An 18,449-nucleotide genomic window follows, 5' to 3' on the forward strand; every position below is an offset into this window, starting at 1 on the left:
ATCACCCACTATCAACATCCTGGGGATTACCATTGACTAGAAACTGAACTGGACTAGCCATATAAAGACTGTGGCTACCAGATCAGATCAGAGGCAAGGAATCCTGTGATGAATTACTCGCTTCCTGACTCCCCAAAGCCTGTCTACCATCTACAAGGCTAGAAGTCTGGGAACAGATGAAGTCCATGGACAAGACAAAGAAAGTAGGAAGAAGCTTAATCAAGAAGTCAGGAGGGCTAAAAGGGGTCATGAAAAGTAATTGGCAACCAGGATTAAGGAAAATCTCAAGGCCTTTTATACATATATAAAAAGCAAGAGGGTAGCCAGGGAAAGGATAGGCCCACTCAGGGACAGAGGTTGGATTCTGTGTGTGGAGCCAGAAGAAATGGGAGAGATACTAAATGAGTATTTCTCATCAGTATTCACCAAAGAGAAGGACTTAGTGGTTGATTTGTCTAGGGAAGAGTGTGTAGATAGCCTGGATCATGTTGAGATCAAAAAAGAGGAGGTGTTAGACGTCCTGAGGAATATTAAGGTGGATAAGTCCCCAGGGCCAGATGGGATCTACCCCAGTGTACTGAGGGAGGCAAGGGAGGAGATTGCTGGGGTCTTGACAGAAATCTTTGTATCCTCACTGGCTATGGGTGAGGTCCCAGAGGACTGGAGAATGGCCAATGTTGTTTCATTGTTTAAGAAGGGTGGCAGGGATAATCCAAGAAATTACTGGCCGGTGAGCCTTACGTCAGTGGTAGGGAAATTATTGGAGAAGATTCTTCGTGACAGGATTTACTACCATTTGGAAGCAAATGGGCGTATTAGTGAGAGGCAGCATGGTTTTGTGAAGGGCAGATCGTGTCTCACTAAATTGATCGAGCTTTTCAAGGAAGTGACAAAGATGATCGACAATGGAAGGACAGTGGATGTTATCTACCTGGATTTCTGTAAGGCCTTTTTCATGGTCCCTCATGGCAGACTGGTACAGAAGGTAAAGCCGCATGGGATCAGAGGTGAGTTGACAAGATGGATACAGAATTGGCTTGGTCATAGAAGACAGAATGTAGCAGTGAAAGGGTGCTTTTCTGAATGGAGAGCTGTGACTAGTGGTGTTCCGCAGGGATTAGTGCTGGGACCTTTGCTGTTTGTAGTATACGTAAATGATTTGGAGGAAAATGTAACTGGGCTAATTAGTAAGTTTGCAGACTCACTAAGGTTGGACGAGTTGCAGAAAGTGAATAGGATTGTCAAAGGATACAACGGGATATAGATCGGTTGGAGACTTGGGCGGAAAAATGGCAGATGGAGTTTAATCCGGACAAATGCGAGGTAACGCATTTTGAAAGATCTAATACAGGTAGGAATTATACAGTAAATGGCAGAATCCTTAAATGCCTCGACAGGCAGAGGGATCTGAGTGTACAGGTCCACAGGTCACTGAAAGTGGCAACACAGGTGGATAAGGTAGTCAGGAAGGCATATGGTATGCTTGCTTTCATCAGCAGGGGTATTGAGTATAAAAAAATCATGCTGCAGCTGTATAGAACCTTGGTTAGGCCACACTTGGAATATTGCATGCAATTCTGGTCTCCACATTACCAGAAGGATATGGAGGCATTGGAGAGGGTGCAGAGGAGGTTTACCAGGATGCTGTCTGGTCTGGAGGTTATTAGCTATGAGGAGAGGTTGGAGAAACTCGGATTGCTCTTCCTAGAGCGTTGGAGATTGAGGGGTGACTTGATAGAAGTTTACAAAATTATGAGTGGCATGGACAGAATGGTCAGAAGCTTTTTCCCAGAGTGGAAGATTCAGTTACTAGGGGACATAGATTTAAGGTGAGAGGAGAAAACTTTAGAGGAGATGTGCGGGGCAAGTTTTTATGCAGAGGGTAGTGAATGTCTGGAATTCACTGCCAGAGGAGGTGTTGGAAGCAGGTACGATAGTGGTGTTTAAGAGGCAATACATGAATAGGATGGGAATAGAGGGATATGGACCCCGGAAGTGCAAAATGTTTCAGTTTGACAGGCAACATGATCGGTGCAGGCTTGGAGGGCCGAAGGGCATGTTCCTGTGCTGTACTTTCCTTTGTTCTTTGTTCTTTGTAAGTCAGGAATGTGATGGAAGACACTCCACTTGCCTGGATGAGTGCAGCTACAACTACACTCAAGAAGCTTGACACCATCCAGGACAAAGCAGCCAACTTGAGTGGCACCTCTTCCACAAACATTCACTCCCTCCATCAACGACACACAGTGGCAGCAGTGTGTACCATCTACAAGATACACTGCAAGAACTCATCAAGGCTCCTTAGACAGCACCTTCCAAATCCACCACCGCTACCACCTAGAAGGACAAGGGCAGCAGATACATGGAAACACCACCACCCGAAAGTTCCCCTCCAAGCCACTCACCATCCTGACTTGGAAATATATCACTGTCCCTTCACTGTGGCTGGGTCAAAATCCTGGAACTCCCTTCCTAACAACACTGTGAGTGTACCTACACCACATGGACTGCAGCAACATGAAGGCAGCTCACCACCACCTTCTCATGGGCAATTAAGGATGGGTAATAAATGCTGGCCCAGTCAATGACACCCACAACTCATGAAAAGAAAGAAGAAAAATAATTAATTGAATATGAGAATTGTTAAAAGTCAGATAACGTGTGAAGTAGATGAGCTTTCAGGAAAGATCACGGCATGGCACAATGTCCCTGGGATAGGTATACAGTGTGATAGTTGTTGAATACAATGATGCTCCTAGCCCTGCACTGTCCTTTATTATCAGTGACTGATAATGATAACATCCTTAACATTTGGAGCATCTCCCCTTTATTACTCACTCCTAGGGGAATGGTTTAATTAATTCAGGATTGATTCAATGGAGAATGCCAACAAACATCTTTTACTCTTTACTAAGTTCACTGGGATCATTAGAGAGGAGGGGAAGTCTTCTGCTCCACTAAGCACACCTTTCCATATACACCTACAATCTCCCATGGCAGCATCTGACTACCATGCTGAACTTCCCTGGGTCTTCGGGGATTTTATATTGTTTGCCCCCTTGACTCTGGCAATAGTTCCCTGAAACAGCTTATTAGGAACAACATCACGGTGGCTGAGGAGACAAGAGTGTAGGAACAGGAATCAGTCATGCAGGCCCTCGAGCCTATTCCATCGTTTAATTGGATATAATTGATCTGTATCTCAACTCCATGGTCTATGGTGCCATTTTAAAATGACGACACTGACTTATCTCCCATAATGCCTCTGTGCCCTGATATTAGCTTGTTCTGTTGAGCAGGTGAGTAGGACACCCAACTCAAAGAGAATGGAATTACCTGGAAAAACTCAGCAGGTCTGGCAGCATCGGCGGAGAAGAAAAGAGTTGACGTTTCGAGTCCTCATGACCCTTCGACAGAACTTGAGTTCGAGTCCAAGAAAGAGTTGAAATATAAGCTGGTTTAAGGTGTGTGTGTGTGGGAGGCGGAGAGAGAGAGAGAAGTGGAGTGGGGGTGTGGCTGTAGGGACAAACAAGCAGTGATAGAAGCAGATCATCAAAAGATGTCAACAACAATATTATTTGATGATCTGCTTCTATCACTGCTTGTTTGTCCCTACAACCACACCCCCATTCCACTTCTCTCTCTCTCTCTCTCTCCACCCCCCACACACACACCTTAAACTAGCTTATATTTCAACTCTTTCTTGGACTCGAACTCAAGTTCTGTCGAAGGGTCATGAGGACTCGAAACGTCAACTCTTTTCTTCTCCGCCGATGCTGCCAGACCTGCTGAGTTTTTCCAGGTAATTCTGTTTTTGTTTTTGTTTTGGATTTCCAGCATCTGCAGTTTTTTTGTTTTTATCAAAGAGAATGGAGCCTTGTTTAGTTATGTAGATTGGGACCCAATGATGTCATTAGGATTTGGCTGCAGTTTTAGCCTGAGTGAGGGATGGTGATGTGAAAAAAGGCCTGCCAGGTATATCTGAATATTTTATTTTCATTTTCCTTGTGGCGAAGGAATGTCCTTTTATGCATCTTGTAGAATGGGCCTACCTTACCCCAGGCAGCCTCCTCTCGCCCCCATTGTCCCTGTCCAGAGCCTTTCTCACATGCCAGTGATTACTGGGGCCCATATCCCAGCTGCGGCCTCCTGCTGTCGGGTGACTAGTCACTCTCCCCACCAGCATATCAGTCAAGTTCCGGTAGGACTTCGGGAATGTTAAAGTGTTTGAGGCCCTGGCATTATAATTGACCTTGACTCCACGTCCCACTGGGCTCAATCCCTGGGCTCACTGCCTGCTACCAAGCTCACTCGCTCCGTACCAGCCACCTCTTCCCCGCTTTTTAAATGAGGGCCTTTGTCCCCACAGCACAGAAACTCTCGTTGTTGTGCCCCAGTGCCCCATGCCTCAGTTCCTTGTCATTCTTAAGTTATCAATAATTACATGCTCAGGGGATGTATGGACCAGAATGATTATCATCTTACATTGTTCATAGAGAGAGATTGTTCCCACCTGGCCCAGATTTAAAATAAATGCAAAAGAATCAGGTCGAGAATTTTCGGGAATGCGCTGTCTGAAAGGGTGCTGGAAAAAAGCTTCAGTCATAAATTTCGAAAGGAAATTGGATAAATATTTGAAAAGGAAATATTTGCAGGAAGATAGGGAAAGAGCAGGGAGATTGGGACGATTGGACAGCTCTCCCTCTCAAAGACAAAAACAGAATTACCTGGAAAAACTCAGCAGGTCTGGCAGCATTGGCGGAGAAGAAAAGAATTGACGTTTCGAGTCCTCATGACCCTTCAACATCAGTTCTGTTGAAGGGTCATGAGGACTCGAAACGTCAACGCTTTTCTTCTCCGCCGATGCTACCAGACCTGCTGAGTTTTTCCAGGTAATTCTATTTTTGTTTTGGATTTCCAGCATCTGCAGTTTTTTGTTTTTATCTCTCTCTCAAAGAGCTGGCACAGGTGCCATTGGGCCGAATGGCAATGATACAGAAAAGTGTCAGTAGCTTCAATGTTAAAACTCACCATGATTAGAAATTGTCAGCCAGAAGCAACCAATGTTAAGAGCTAGTTAATTGAAACATCAACATTCTAGAATGAGATATTTTGAGAGCATTGCTCCGGTTTGTAACTCACTAGGTCTCTGTGTATGAACTGTAGATCTTCCAAGTATGCCATGGCTTCAGTCACATCGTAGCACATTTCCAGGAGCTGGAACTGGTTTAATTCCTTGCCATGATCCTTGAGGTAGCTCAGCAAGCAACCATTGCTCATGTACTCGGTAACTATGAGGATGGGGTATTGAATGGTGCAGACGCCATGCAGTTGGACTAACTTTGGATGCTTCAGTTTCCTAACGATAAAACCATAAGACAAGAATGTGAGCAGGTGACAGGACAAATCCATTGGCACAAATGTTGCTTTAATTTTGGCTACCATTTGTTGTGCGCTCAGTATACTTACTCACGCTTGTGAAAGAAACAAGCTCTGATGAGCCATTGTTGTCAACAGGCCTCTGGTACCTCAATCACGGTCGTACTTTATTGGTGTCAGCTCTGGCTCAATCAGTAGGAGTCTGGGTTCAAGTCCCACTACAGGACATGTGTACAAAAATCAAGGCTGCCACTCCAGTGCTATACCGAGGGAGTGCTACATGGTTGGATGTGCTGCCTTTCAGATGTAGTTTTAAATCTGGGCCCCATCTGCTTGCTGTGGCACCATTTTGAAGAAAATCTGGGGAGTTTATCCCTGTGTCCTAGCCACTACTTATCCCTCAATTCAGGTCACAAAAATGGAATGTTTGAACATTATCACATTGCTGTTTGTGGGAGCTTGATGTGTGCAAATTGACTACCATGTTTCATACCTTACAACACAGCCTACACTTCAAAAAGTACTTCATTGGCTGTAAAGTACTTTGAGGTGTCTTGTGGTTGCAAAAAGCACTAAATAAATGCAAGTCTTTTTTTTAATGTCAGTAAGCTATTTCACAATTTGGTATCACCGCCAAGACATTTCTGTCCTCAGATTTCCTGATGGGTGTTGTAATATGTCATTAAGAGGTAGCAGCATGACATCACTAGAAGGGAAATATGTCATGTGATCTAATCTTAGTTCCACTTTTGCCTTTGAGCAGAGCACACACACACGGTTCTGCTGCTGATGTCTTCCAGCTTTCTACCAATGTATAAAGGTTCTCATGTGCCTAGTCTCAATAAATGAACCCACACAACGTGTTTACCCAATCCCTTATGAATGAGCGGTGCCTTTATATCATTATAACAACATGACAACGGAGTCTGTGGGGGGGGGGAAGCATCAAGTTTGATCCACTTAGTGGCACCTTTGTCTCTTGCTGCCAGGGATGCTGAGGCCTGGCAGCTTCCATCTGTCACTCGCTGGCTCAGCAAACATCAAGAACTAAATCCAAGACTTTCCTGCTCTGTTCTGACCCCATATCGTTTCCGGGGTAATTGAAGAAATGTTCAAATGTCAATGTAAATGTTGGCGTAATAAGATTGATTGTGAGCGAATGTGATTAAAATACCAAGAAGGAGGCCATTCCCCTTGAAATGCAATGCCAAATTTAGGATTAATTCTGAGCTTGCTCATAGCCATGAAGAGTTAAAGGGGCATCTTACTCTAGGGATAGAATAAGGATAGCAAATGGCTTGTGTTGCACACATTATTTAGTCATAAACCACGCACAAAGCAATTTAGCAGTTGGATGGCCTTAGCTGTTGGTCACACTGCTAAATTAATGTGCCCCATTTATTATTAGGCTGTCATCTCAACAGGCATGGGGCTCCTTAAATATGCAAATTAGCAGCTCAATGCTTGTTGGGTCTATTTAAAATCTCTCAGCAATATGAGGACAGGTGTTGGGCTTACCTCACTTAGGCTTCTTCAATGGCCTAGTGGCCAATGGTGGAAGTGTTCCCCTGACTCCACAGCAGCCACAAATAGTCCACCACCCGGTAAACCCCTGGCCAACCCTTCTTTTGGGGCTTCTCTGAGGGCAGGTGAGTCGAGCTCAGCCTGTGGAGGCCTGACAGCACTGGCAGCTCACCCTGAGCAAACTCATGAAGCCTGAGCTCAGGTAGTTTGTACCAGCCCTTGTTAGTGGGAAATAAAGGGATACAGTAATTATTAGGGGGAATATAGGGGTACAGTGAGAACTTATTGAAAGGGAATGAATTACTTAAAATCTCCAAGCACATTGGCAGTTAAAAGTTACCAGATGAACCTTGCACAGCCTTAAGGGCCTGCAAACAACAGAAAGGCCTTGGAGCCTGACTGTAGTCAGAGGATGGCAATAACAACTAAGATTAAATGTGCTCTTCAACAGATAGGGGAAGAACAGATGGTTAAGGTCACTGCCTGGGTGAAAACAAATAGGGATGTACTTGTTACCAGAGATGTTTTGTAATGTAAACCTATATGTTGACGAGATCGGAATCTGGAAACTGTTCTTGTACATGACCAATAATGTATAAATATGTTGAGTACTTGTAGTTTAGCAGAGTGCTGTCTCAAGCTGCATTGAGATGGTGCCCTCCTTGCAATTGCTCAAATAAACGATTGTAACCTGTACCTGAGTCTCCTGTGGTCCATTCATCAAAGACACCACAACAATTTGGCTTAGTTGGCAGGATACTTGGATCGGATCCTCAGGACGGCTCTGCGAAGTGGGTGAGTATGTTCATTTACCACCCGTAGTTAGTGCAGCAAGCCTACCCGAGAACAGTCTGGTCAAGTATCAAAGAATCAGGAGGAGGACTCAGAACAGGAGGTAGGAGGTGGCAGGGGTAATAGGCGGAGCCGTGCAGGTGGGTTAGCGGGACTGAAGCTGCGCAGGAAGGCTAGGACCATTACCCAGTAAGAGGAGGGCAGAGCCATGCTGGCGGGTTACAGTTTGAAATATAACCTTAGCCAAAGCCACGCAGGAAGGACAGATCCCAATGAAACCGCGCATACATACCTCAGATAACTAAGTTGTTAGGACAGTGTGAACGTACCACGCAGAGATAGATGAAAAAATAGGAATCGAATGCCGTCAGGGAAACAAAATAGCGCTATGGAACTTGACTGGGGAGCCGCGGACTCCATTACGAGGTTCATAGCGGAACAACAGTCAAACTTAATCACTAAGATGCAGAGGGGTGGAACTGACAGGGAACTCTCGGAGAACAAAAACAGTGGCGGTTAGAGCAGAAAAAGGATAAGGAAAAGAAAGGGATATGGTTATTATCACACTGTACCTGCAGTTGTGCAAACGGGTTAATATTAAATTCCGGTCGATTAGAGAGAGAGAGACAAAGTCAAATTCAGGACAGATTAGAGCAGAGGTGGCAGCAGCCTGCAGTGACACTGATCAAGAGGGGGAAAGCTCTGAAGGAGAAACCCATGATGGAGTTGGGACAAAATCACCCTCATACGAACCAACCGCCCCACTGTGCCTGTTGAATCCCATGGCCCCTATGGTAGTAACTGTTAGGAAAAGTAAAGTCAGGAAAGGTGAATTAAAAACCAAAAGGAGAAAGGGGGCTGAGGAATAGGGAGAGGATGAGGAGATTGAGAGGGTTATGGAGAAAGTTAAGCACATACCATTCAGCCCGGGGGAGAAACAGATTTTGCTTAAAGAACTGCTGACACTTAAAACTCGGCATAACAACCCAGATTTTTGGATCAAACTGTGGGAAATGCAAAATTTCCATGCAGTGCACCTCCTTGCTACCCATATACTGGTGAAGGCTAAAAGCCCAGGGGATATCTGGGGAAGATTACCCCTGCAGTCTAGGAGTGGAGACTGGGTGAAATCTGGGGACATCCCAGATCGGGAGAAGGTGACAGCCCTGCACAGGGACTTTGAGGAGGCAGTTAAGGAAGCCTTGGGGGAGGGAGAAACAATTTGGGGGTGTATAACGTCTGTAGTACAGAAAAAGGGTGAGTCCGTAATGGACTATGCAGAGTGAAAGTGGGAGACGTATGTACAGTTTTCAGGACAACCGCATCCCGTGCGGGATGACGTGATTTTCGATGATTGGGACCCAAAAGGTCCGCTACAAGAGCTGCTTGTGCTGAAGAGAGAGAGAGAGAAAGAGAGAGAAAGAGAGAAAAGGGGGTACCCCTAGGGGCGTTAATAAGCACTGACAGGCAGTAGCAAGGGAAATGTGAGCTTTCGTCAGTTTGATTGTCCCTATAGATGGAGCCTTCAAGGTCCCTTTATTTCCCCCACTGCTATTTGAAGTTCGTTTAGAATATGAGAATTTTAAGTCGTTAAGTTAAGGATACAGGAATATAAATACATACCTCTAAATATATGTTTGTTTGTGTGCAAGGAAGCATTTGTATGTGAGCTTTAATGTGTTTTCTTCCTTAATTGTCATTTGTGTTTGTAGTTCAGCACTTTTGGGTTGAAAGCCCCATGTTAGATTAAAAGAAAAGTATACTGGAACATTCCAAAGTTTTGAGCGTGGGGTTTGAGTTGGGATTTCTGGCGAGGAAAGGTCGTGGTTTGGGGGTGTCAAGAAGCCGGACAGGGTTGGATGAACCAATCTTTGTACCACCCCCTTTGCAGACTAGCATCACCAAGCTGATTGGGATTGATACATATGAGTTACATTAACTCATACGAGTTAGTATTCTAAAATTCTGGGGAAAAATTACCTGAAGTTCAAGGGATTCTAGGAAAACCAAAAGACATAAACACAAGGTTTAGGGGTTCCAATGGATAAAAAGGGGTTTCTTATGAAGAGATGAATTAAATATGAAAGGAAAGCTGTAGCCCAACAGCACTGTAATTTGAATTTGGGACAATCTTGAGATGTAAAGTGCAGTGTAACTTAACAGGTTACTTTTGAATCACTAGGATGCTATCTAAGATAAAGAATGTGTTGATAAACATACGAGAATTATAACTTGGATACAAATCAATACACATAAGAAAGAGGTAGTTTTAATTTTGATAGTGTAAATTACAGTTCTTACAAAGTTTAAAATTTGAGGTTTGGTTCCTGATAATTTCTCAAAAGGGAATTTTCATATTAAAAGGTTTGACAACAATTGGCACTAATTCAAATGCTGCAAGCTTTTGTATTTGTAAAGTCTGTTCCCAAAATATGAAGCTAAGCTCAAGACCTTGACAAAGTTTGGCAGAAATCCAATTTTTGGCCGAGTTAATGAATCTGGGGTAATTCTAAAAGAAAACGGATCAGACTCAACTTAGTGGGTTACTTTTGAGACAATAAAATATTGTTTGAGAAGATAAGGAAGCAAAACATGTCAATGTTTGAGTTCTGTTTTTAAAACTATTATGAGAATATTTTATTTATTTTAAAGTCTCTCTAGGCAACCTGAACAAAATAAGATGGTAGCTGTTGCATGTGTAAAGTGGTACGAGGCAAGTAGGAGAAAGAGTTCGGGAAAGAGGACACAATATACAAACTTTTTTAAGGGAAGTGAATTTGATAATCTGGCCATCAACTGAGACATTGGAAATGCACAGGGGGAGATAAGCAAGGATTTAGAGACAGAGATCCTCGTTGACATGGAATAGTTAATATGGCCTAAAGAGCAAGGAAACATTATAAACGATCAAGACAAGAGAGAAACTGACATCAAGAGAATCTTAGGATGATCATAGTCAGGGGAAAAAAAGCTTAGAGGTAAAACTATGTGGGATCTATAGATCAGGAATTGAAATGTAAAGAGAAATAATACTTAACAACAATTTACCTGGATACAGGTAAAGGGAAACCTGGAAAAAGGCTAAATAGATGTATTATTGATTGTATTAATGTGCCTGCAAGCTATAAAAGTAAGACCACAGGATTAACACTATGATGACAGACAGAGTTAAGTGGCTCCCAGAGAGAACCGTCACTGGAAGTGAAGATACTGAGCCATTGAAAAATAAGATAAAAATGTGCACTGTAGAGTTGTGTCGGCAGTTTAAGGAATTGAGGTCTGAAGTGGGACAGCAGCAAGAGAGAGTAGACTGGAAGGAGTGGAGGGTGCCTATCCAGATAGATTTAGATCAGGGAGCTCATTTCACAGGAAGAGTCATTAAAGAAATGTATAAATTTAAATATAAATGGAAATTCCACATTTCCTACCAGCCACAGAGGTCTGGGATGGTGGAAAAGATGAACTGAACTTAAAAAAAATCATCAACCACAAAAGCAATTCAAGAGACAGGGAACAGCCCAATATTCTAATGCGCCTTAGGGCTACCCCAAGCAGGACCGCGGGGTTCACCCCATTTGAAATAATGACAAGGAGAGAAATGCAGTTACCCGAGGGAATCATAGTAGGAGTGGGAGATGTAGGACCACTAAAAGGAAGGATGCGAGACTATGTGAGGGAATTAAGTAGCAATTGCATGAGTTAAGGAAGGAAGTCAGAGACCGACAGGTGATTAAGGATATGGAAACAGGCAAATCCAAAGAGCAACAATGGACCAAGTGGGGAATATGGTGATGGTCAAGGTGAGCCCGAAGCGAACAGGCATGGACCATACGAGGTAATTATGACAGGTGATACATGCACACTTGTAGATATGAGAACGGGAAGTAAATGGAGGCATTACACACAGTTAAAGATACATGACAATTGACCAAGCGGTAACCCGGAGAACGGGAGCCGATGTTAATGTCTCCAGAGATCTATGATCTTGGTCATGGGTGTATCAGTACTGGCAACAAGGTCGAGGATCATCACTGTTCATCCCGCACCACAGGAGGAACTTTGGTACAGCACGGACAGTGCCGAATGCAATTCACAATGGGGAATGATGACTGTAACAGTAGGAGAACAAGTGCTTTCAAATTGTAGTAAGAGTTTGTTTCAGATCGGACATGAGAGGTCCGCCACTATCCAGCCACCTCCCACCTCTATTTTCACAGTCCAAGTAGAGATAATTGAAGCCCCTCAAACCACACCGACTGACGCAGCTTGTCCGACTATGCATCCAGGACCGACAAATGGTTTGATACTGGTTAATCAGAAGTTTTGTATGATAATGTACACCACGAGCTGGTACCCATAGTCTTGAACATATCCAGAATTACCCCACCCCAGTGGTGCTCAACCCATATTCGAGCACTATATATGGCTCTAATGGGCCAGCTGATGACTGAAGCATCTCAGTTCAATGGTGGGATGTGATCAGGCTTGGGAAGGAACCAAGTTAAGCGCAGCCTGATAAATGATGCCGCTACAATATTCAATATAGGGACATCAGTGGTTGATTCAGAATCTGGCAACTGTTGAGCAGAAGGTCCGGACCCTGAGCTTTAAGCTTAAGGAGATTTTAGAGCAGGGACAGGGAATTCATAACACCCAATTAAATACAGACCAGGACATGACACGGTTAATCCAAAGCCTGGCTATCGTACTTGAAAGTCATGCAGGGCCTATCAACAAACTGATTGAAATAGGGGAAAATATTTCAGACGAAGCAAGCAGAAATTATGTTTGCAGCACCTATGGATCTTGGGCACTGGAACAAGCCTGAGAACATTTAAGAAAGATTAATGAAGAGGTAATTCCTTTATGGGTAACTAATGAGCACTTATTGAATCTTTCACAACACAAGAATCATGACTTGACCGGTTGCCAGCTCAAAGATTTAACACGCATTTTTAGAATGAATGTTGAATGTATAGTGAATAATAATATGCTAATAGACATTGTATTAGTAATACCTGTCATACCCATGTCAACACCCGGCAGGACCTTAGATAGAGTAGAAAACATTGGGGTTATACGGGGGTGGAGGGGTGGAGGGGGGGGGGCGGCGATTATTATATTAAGTATCATGGTATTCTGCCATATGCAGTAAACTTAGAAGGAAATATAGTTAGCACCACATTGGAAGGATGTAGTATAGAGACCACCGCAGTAGTATGTGCACATCCGATATATGAGATGGAGGAAGCAAGGTGTGGATTTAAAGCAGCTGCAAACTGTACAATGGAAACTATATGGGCTGCAAAAGAACTGACCCATGTTGCATATACAAGGAATGGGAGATATTATATCACCACGTGGCAGGAAAGAATCCAGTATGGGGGTAACCAGATATGCCCCATCCATAATCGTTCAGAGTGCCTACACCCACAGGTGCCAGCAAGGGTAGGGAAAGTGGAACTGGTCGAAATATACAAGGGAAGAATGACCACTACTCAGGTCATGGAAAGCCTTAAGGATAACCTGATGCAGTATTTGAACCAGTTCTCCTATGAAGTTCCCCTATTATCAGAGCACCTAACCAAGATTTGAAGACAGGCTCAGCAGATGTACACTGCAGCAACAGGTTCGAGCCTTAAAGATGGATATTGAACAAATAGATTTGGATTATCTGCCGTGCTCTTGTCATAATTCAGCTGATATTGATTATGTTTCTAACATACTTGATATACCGCATCCGGAGGTCACAAAAAAGGTGGTGTTGCGGGAGTTTTAGTAGGTGGAGCAGGAATCTGATAAGCCAGAGGTTCGGATTAAAGGACCAGATGATACAGATGGTTTGACCAGTACCCGTACCCTTTATGTGCCAAAACTGGATGCCTGACCAGTATCAATGGGCGACGTTACGTAAAGGGTGGAGGAGGTGGTGGAATGGACAACACCACTATAGTTGGCTACCTTGGGCTAAGCCAAGGGCCAAAAGGGGGGACTGTTAGGGGGAAATAAAGGAATACAGTAATTATTAGGGGGAATATAGGGGTACAGTAAGGACTTATTGAAAGGGAATGAATTACTTAAAATCTCCAAGCGCATCGGCAGTTAAAGGTTACCAGATGAACCTTGCACAGCCTTAAGAGCCTGCAAACAACAGAAAGGCCTTGGAGCCTGACTGTAGTCAGAGGATGGCAATAACAACTAAGATTAAATGTGCTCTTCAACAGATAGGGGAAGAACAGATGGTTAAGGTCTCTGCCTGGGTGAAAACAAATAGGGATGTACTTTTTACCAGAGACGTTTTGTAATGTAAACCTATATGTTGACGAGATCAGAATCTGGAAACTGTTCTTGTACCTGACCAATAATGTATAAATATGTTGAGTACTTGTAGTTTAGCAGAGTACTGTCTCAAGCTGCATTGAGATGGTGCCCTCCTTGCAATTGCTCGAATAAACAATTGTAACCTGTACCTGAGTCTCCTGTGGTCCGTTCATCAAAGACATCACGACAGCCCTCATACCCCACATTTTGGGCCCAGGCCAGAATCTACCCTTGGATACCCAGTAATCAAACTGAACACAGTGAAGCAAGATCATGAGCTAGTGACATTTGTCCTATTCCAGCTTGTCCATCTCGGGAAACCTGCCCCATGACACCTATTTGTCAAATAACTCGGAGTGGTTTTGCCTCCATTACCATGATCAGTCAATTCAATATATTGCATGTGAAGAGCAGCAAGCTGACATCATTCACTTTTCAATCTTCTCTTACGTCAGGGCTTTCCTTGATGCAGTGTTCTTGGGTTTTATGTAATTTAATACTTTATACTCCTACATTCTGTCTTGAACAGAAACCCACTCAACCATGAACTCCATTGACTTCACTAGTCAGGTCTAAAAAAATTATCCTCATTCACAGGTCTAATCAGAGCCTAATCACACAGTAATTCCACCCTTTCTCTGTACCTCCAATCTACCCATGTAATTCCACCCTCTCTCTATAACTCTGCCCTCCCTCTGTATCTTCAACCTACCCCTGTAATCCCAGCCTACTCCTGTAACTCCACTCTACCTTTTTTTAATATTCGTTCATGGAATGTGGGCATTGCTGGCTAGGCCAGCAATTTTTGCCCATCTGCAATTGCAGTTGGCAGGGATGGGACTAAGTCCTGGGAGTCCAGGACCAGGTGAGTGTGTGTGTGGGGGGGTGTGGTATAGGGCAGGGAAGGGAGGTGAGACCTGGGAAGGTGGTGGTATGGGCAGAGCTGGGTGGGGGTATCGGTGGAGAGGTCATAGGGAGAGGGAGCACTCACAGGAGGCATGGGCCCGATGGGTAAAAATCTGTTGATTGAGGTGGCCCCTCACACTTCCCATGTGAGGCCACTTTTCGGACCCCACTCCCCACCCCTGAAAAACTCCCACTGGCCTGGAAAATGAGGCTGGGCGGGAAATGGCCCTTAGTCATTGATGGCCACTTAAGGGCCCCAACTGAGGTAAGGACAGGTGGACCAGCCTAGGCCTCACCTGTCCCACTATAAAATTGAGGAGGAGCTGAGGTGGGCAGGAGGCTGGTGGGAAGATCATTCGAGAAATTTTACCGGCCTGCCCTCCCCACCTCCACCTGCAAACCCTTCGGTGGGGGAATGTAAAATTCTGCTCCAAGAATCACTCATTGTGACTCTTGTCTGAAACATTTTCACAGCCTGAATGTCCCCTTTGTTTTCTCAGGACACAGAATCATAGTAACATTGAACTGTTACAGAATGGAAGCAGATCATATGGCCTGTCTGAAGGAGCAATTCACTGAGTGTCACTCTCCCACATTTTCCCTGTAGCCCTGCAAATGTTCCTTTTTCATCGCATTCTCAGGCAGTGCATCCCAGAACTTAAACACTTACTGCATAATAAAAAAAAAGTCCTCATGTCTCCATTGCTGCTCTTGCCAATCACCTTAAATCTGTGCCCTCTGGTTCTCAATTCTTCCAACAATGGGAACAGTTTCTATCTACTCTGCTTAGGCCCCTCATGATTTTGAATGCCTCTATCTGTGAAGGAATGCAGCTATAAATATACAGTTATAAGAGAATCCAGATATAGATAAGGAGTTATAAAATTAAGAGTGATTCTCCTATGAAGCAGGGATTAAAAATTAAAAGCAGAGTTTACCTGCTGGACAAAAGTTCAAAAATTTCTAAACATGCCTGGCATAATTGGGTGCTCAAGGACAACAACATCCTGTAGCACAGGGTATGGTATATCTTCTAACACAAGGCAGTTCTGAGAAAACAGGAACTGGCCTCTACATCACCTCAGCAGGGCATTGATAAGTTGTAAGATACTATAATGCATCAATGGATAATCTTAAAGGTGACCTAAACAACTGGTCAGCTGAATCCTGGAAACTGAGTGTAGTGACCACTAACTGCACCTCTCAGTATCCCGTTAACTTGAAAGATATTGACAAAAATGAAGGATGATGTCCAGGGAGGTCAACATGCTTCCTGCTGGTTCAGTTCTTTTATGGTATAAAAACTTGAGTCACAGTAGGAGTTTTAGATTCATTGGATTCACTCCAGCGTCTCTCAGGGTAAAGGCATAGCTGCCATAGCGTAATGATGATAGTTCTCACCTTAATTGGGATTGAGGAATTTTGCTAGATGCCATAGCTTTCTACTCAGGGATTTAAGGTAAATACTACTTAAAGGAACTTAAATATCTCACATTAATAAAATTTGGATTCTTTATTCGAAGTGAGATTATACTTACTAGTCTATTCCTAGAACTGTCAATGTTACTATTGAATTGCCATCAAAAGTGAATTGCATGTTTGGTTCTTTAATAAACTTTTAAATAATTTAGAAAATTTATTGTCTCATATAGTCTTCTGTATCCAAACTCTAAAAAACCTTCTCTGTACAAGCTTCAGTGGAGAATATATTGTTGAGGAGAGATACCCAGAGCCTTATAATATCTGGGTTGTTATAACCTGGTTAAAAAGGGTAACTGGAGGATGGTAGTATTCCTTTGGGGAGAGTTAGATCAGTTCTTCATACTCATTTAAGTGTCTGTGAGGCCTGTCTTTCTCAATCTTAAGTGAGAATGATCATCTGAGGAGTATGCCTGATTGGGAATAGTCCCAAAAAGAGGCTAGGATTATAATCCACTTCATATCAAATCTCCTCTCAATTTTCCTTTCTCCAAGGTAAACAGTCCCAACTTCTCCAAACTATCTACGTAACTGAAGTTCCTCATCTGTGGAACCATTCTCAAGAATCTTTTCTGTACTCTCTCCAATGCCTTCACATCTTACCTAAAGTGCGCTGCCCAGAACTGGACACAATATTCCAGTTGAGGCTGAACCAGTGTTTTATACAAGTTTATCATAACTTCATAACTTCCTTGCTTTTGTGATTAGTTCAGAGTATCAGCAGTTCCTATACTCTTACTGATTTAACAGTTTAGTTACACTGCTAGGTGTGGGAAGATGTACACTTAGAGAAGTATTCTGCTATTAGTCATTTCAGTCCCTGTTTTAACTGATGAATTGGGAGAATGTGGAAGAGCACATAAGTTACTATTCGTAAACTTCCGAGATATCTCTCCTCTCACTCCAGACTGAAATATTTCTCACTGCTTTATTTGTATTCATTGTAATATTATAAACTGTCACTTACATCATAGTTTCTGCTTCCTCCAGGAACTCATCTGTCGACATTGAGCCTTCCTTTATCATCTTAATGGCCACATCGTACTTGTGTTTCCACTTTCCCAGTTGGACCACTCCAAACTGCCCGCTTCCCAACTCCTTTACCAGGATGATTTCACCACGATTCAGTTCCCATTCCACTAAAACAAAAACACTTTCAACATTGCTTGTAAATAAAAGGACAAATTAACAAAATTAACTGAGTTTTTAACCAAAAAAACAAGTGACTTCAGTTAATTCCACTAACATTACAGCTTATTTTGATATATCAAATAGAGTACTGTCACTGGGAGGTACTGAGAGAGTGTTACCCTGTCACTGGGAGGTACTGAGAGAGTGTTGCACTGTCAGTGGACCATAGTGAGGGAGTTTTGCAATGTCAGAGGGGCAGTACTGCCCCTCTGACTGTCCAACTCTCCCTCAGTACTGTCCCTCTGACAGCCCAACTCTCCCTCAGTACTGTCCCTCTGACTGTCCAACTCTCCCTCAGTACTGTCCCTCTGACAGCCCAACTCTCCCTCAGTACTGTCCCTCTGACTGTCCAACTCTCCCTCAGTACTGTCCCTCTGACTGTCCAACTCTCCCTCAGTACTGTCCCTCTGAATGTCCAACTCTCCCTCAGTACTGTCCCTCTGACAGCCCAACTCTCCCTCAGTACTGTCCCTCTGACTGTCCAACTCTCCCTCAGTACTGTCCCTCTGACTGTCCAACTCTCCCTCAGTACTGTCCCTCTGACAGCCCAACTCTCCCTCAGTACTGTCCCTCTGAATGTCCAACTCTCCCTCAGTACTGTCCCTCTGACAGCCCAACTCTCCCTCAGTACTGTCCCTCTGACTGTCCAACTCTCCCTCAGTACTGTCCCTCTGACAGCCCAACTCTCCCTCAGTACTGTCCCTCTGACAGCCCAACTCTCCCTCAGTACTGTCCCTCTGAATGTCCAACTCTCCCTCAGTACTGTCCCTCTGACAGCCCAACTCTCCCTCAGTACTGTCCCTCTGACTGTCCAACTCTCCCTCAGTACTGTCCCTCTGACAGCCCAACTCTCCCTC

The 18,449-nt window shown here is 43.8% G+C and overlaps 1 protein-coding gene across 1 annotated transcript in view; it reads right to left on the minus strand.

The window, feature by feature from the left end:
* Positions 1 to 18,449, minus strand: part of LOC121290478 (cytoplasmic tyrosine-protein kinase BMX-like) — a 94,739-nt gene that overhangs the window by 20,515 nt on the left and 55,775 nt on the right. Inside the window, exons 13-14 of the mRNA XM_041210917.1 lie at positions 17,369 to 17,540; positions 5,143 to 5,359 (exon numbers count right to left, since the gene is read on the minus strand). Of these exons, the coding sequence (XP_041066851.1) occupies positions 5,143 to 5,359; positions 17,369 to 17,540 (389 nt within the window). The remainder of the gene's footprint in view (positions 1 to 5,142; positions 5,360 to 17,368; positions 17,541 to 18,449) is intronic.

The sequence above is a fragment of the Carcharodon carcharias genome, chromosome 18, assembly GCF_017639515.1.
Source record: "Carcharodon carcharias isolate sCarCar2 chromosome 18, sCarCar2.pri, whole genome shotgun sequence".
Classification (NCBI taxonomy): Eukaryota; Metazoa; Chordata; class Chondrichthyes; order Lamniformes; family Lamnidae; genus Carcharodon; species Carcharodon carcharias.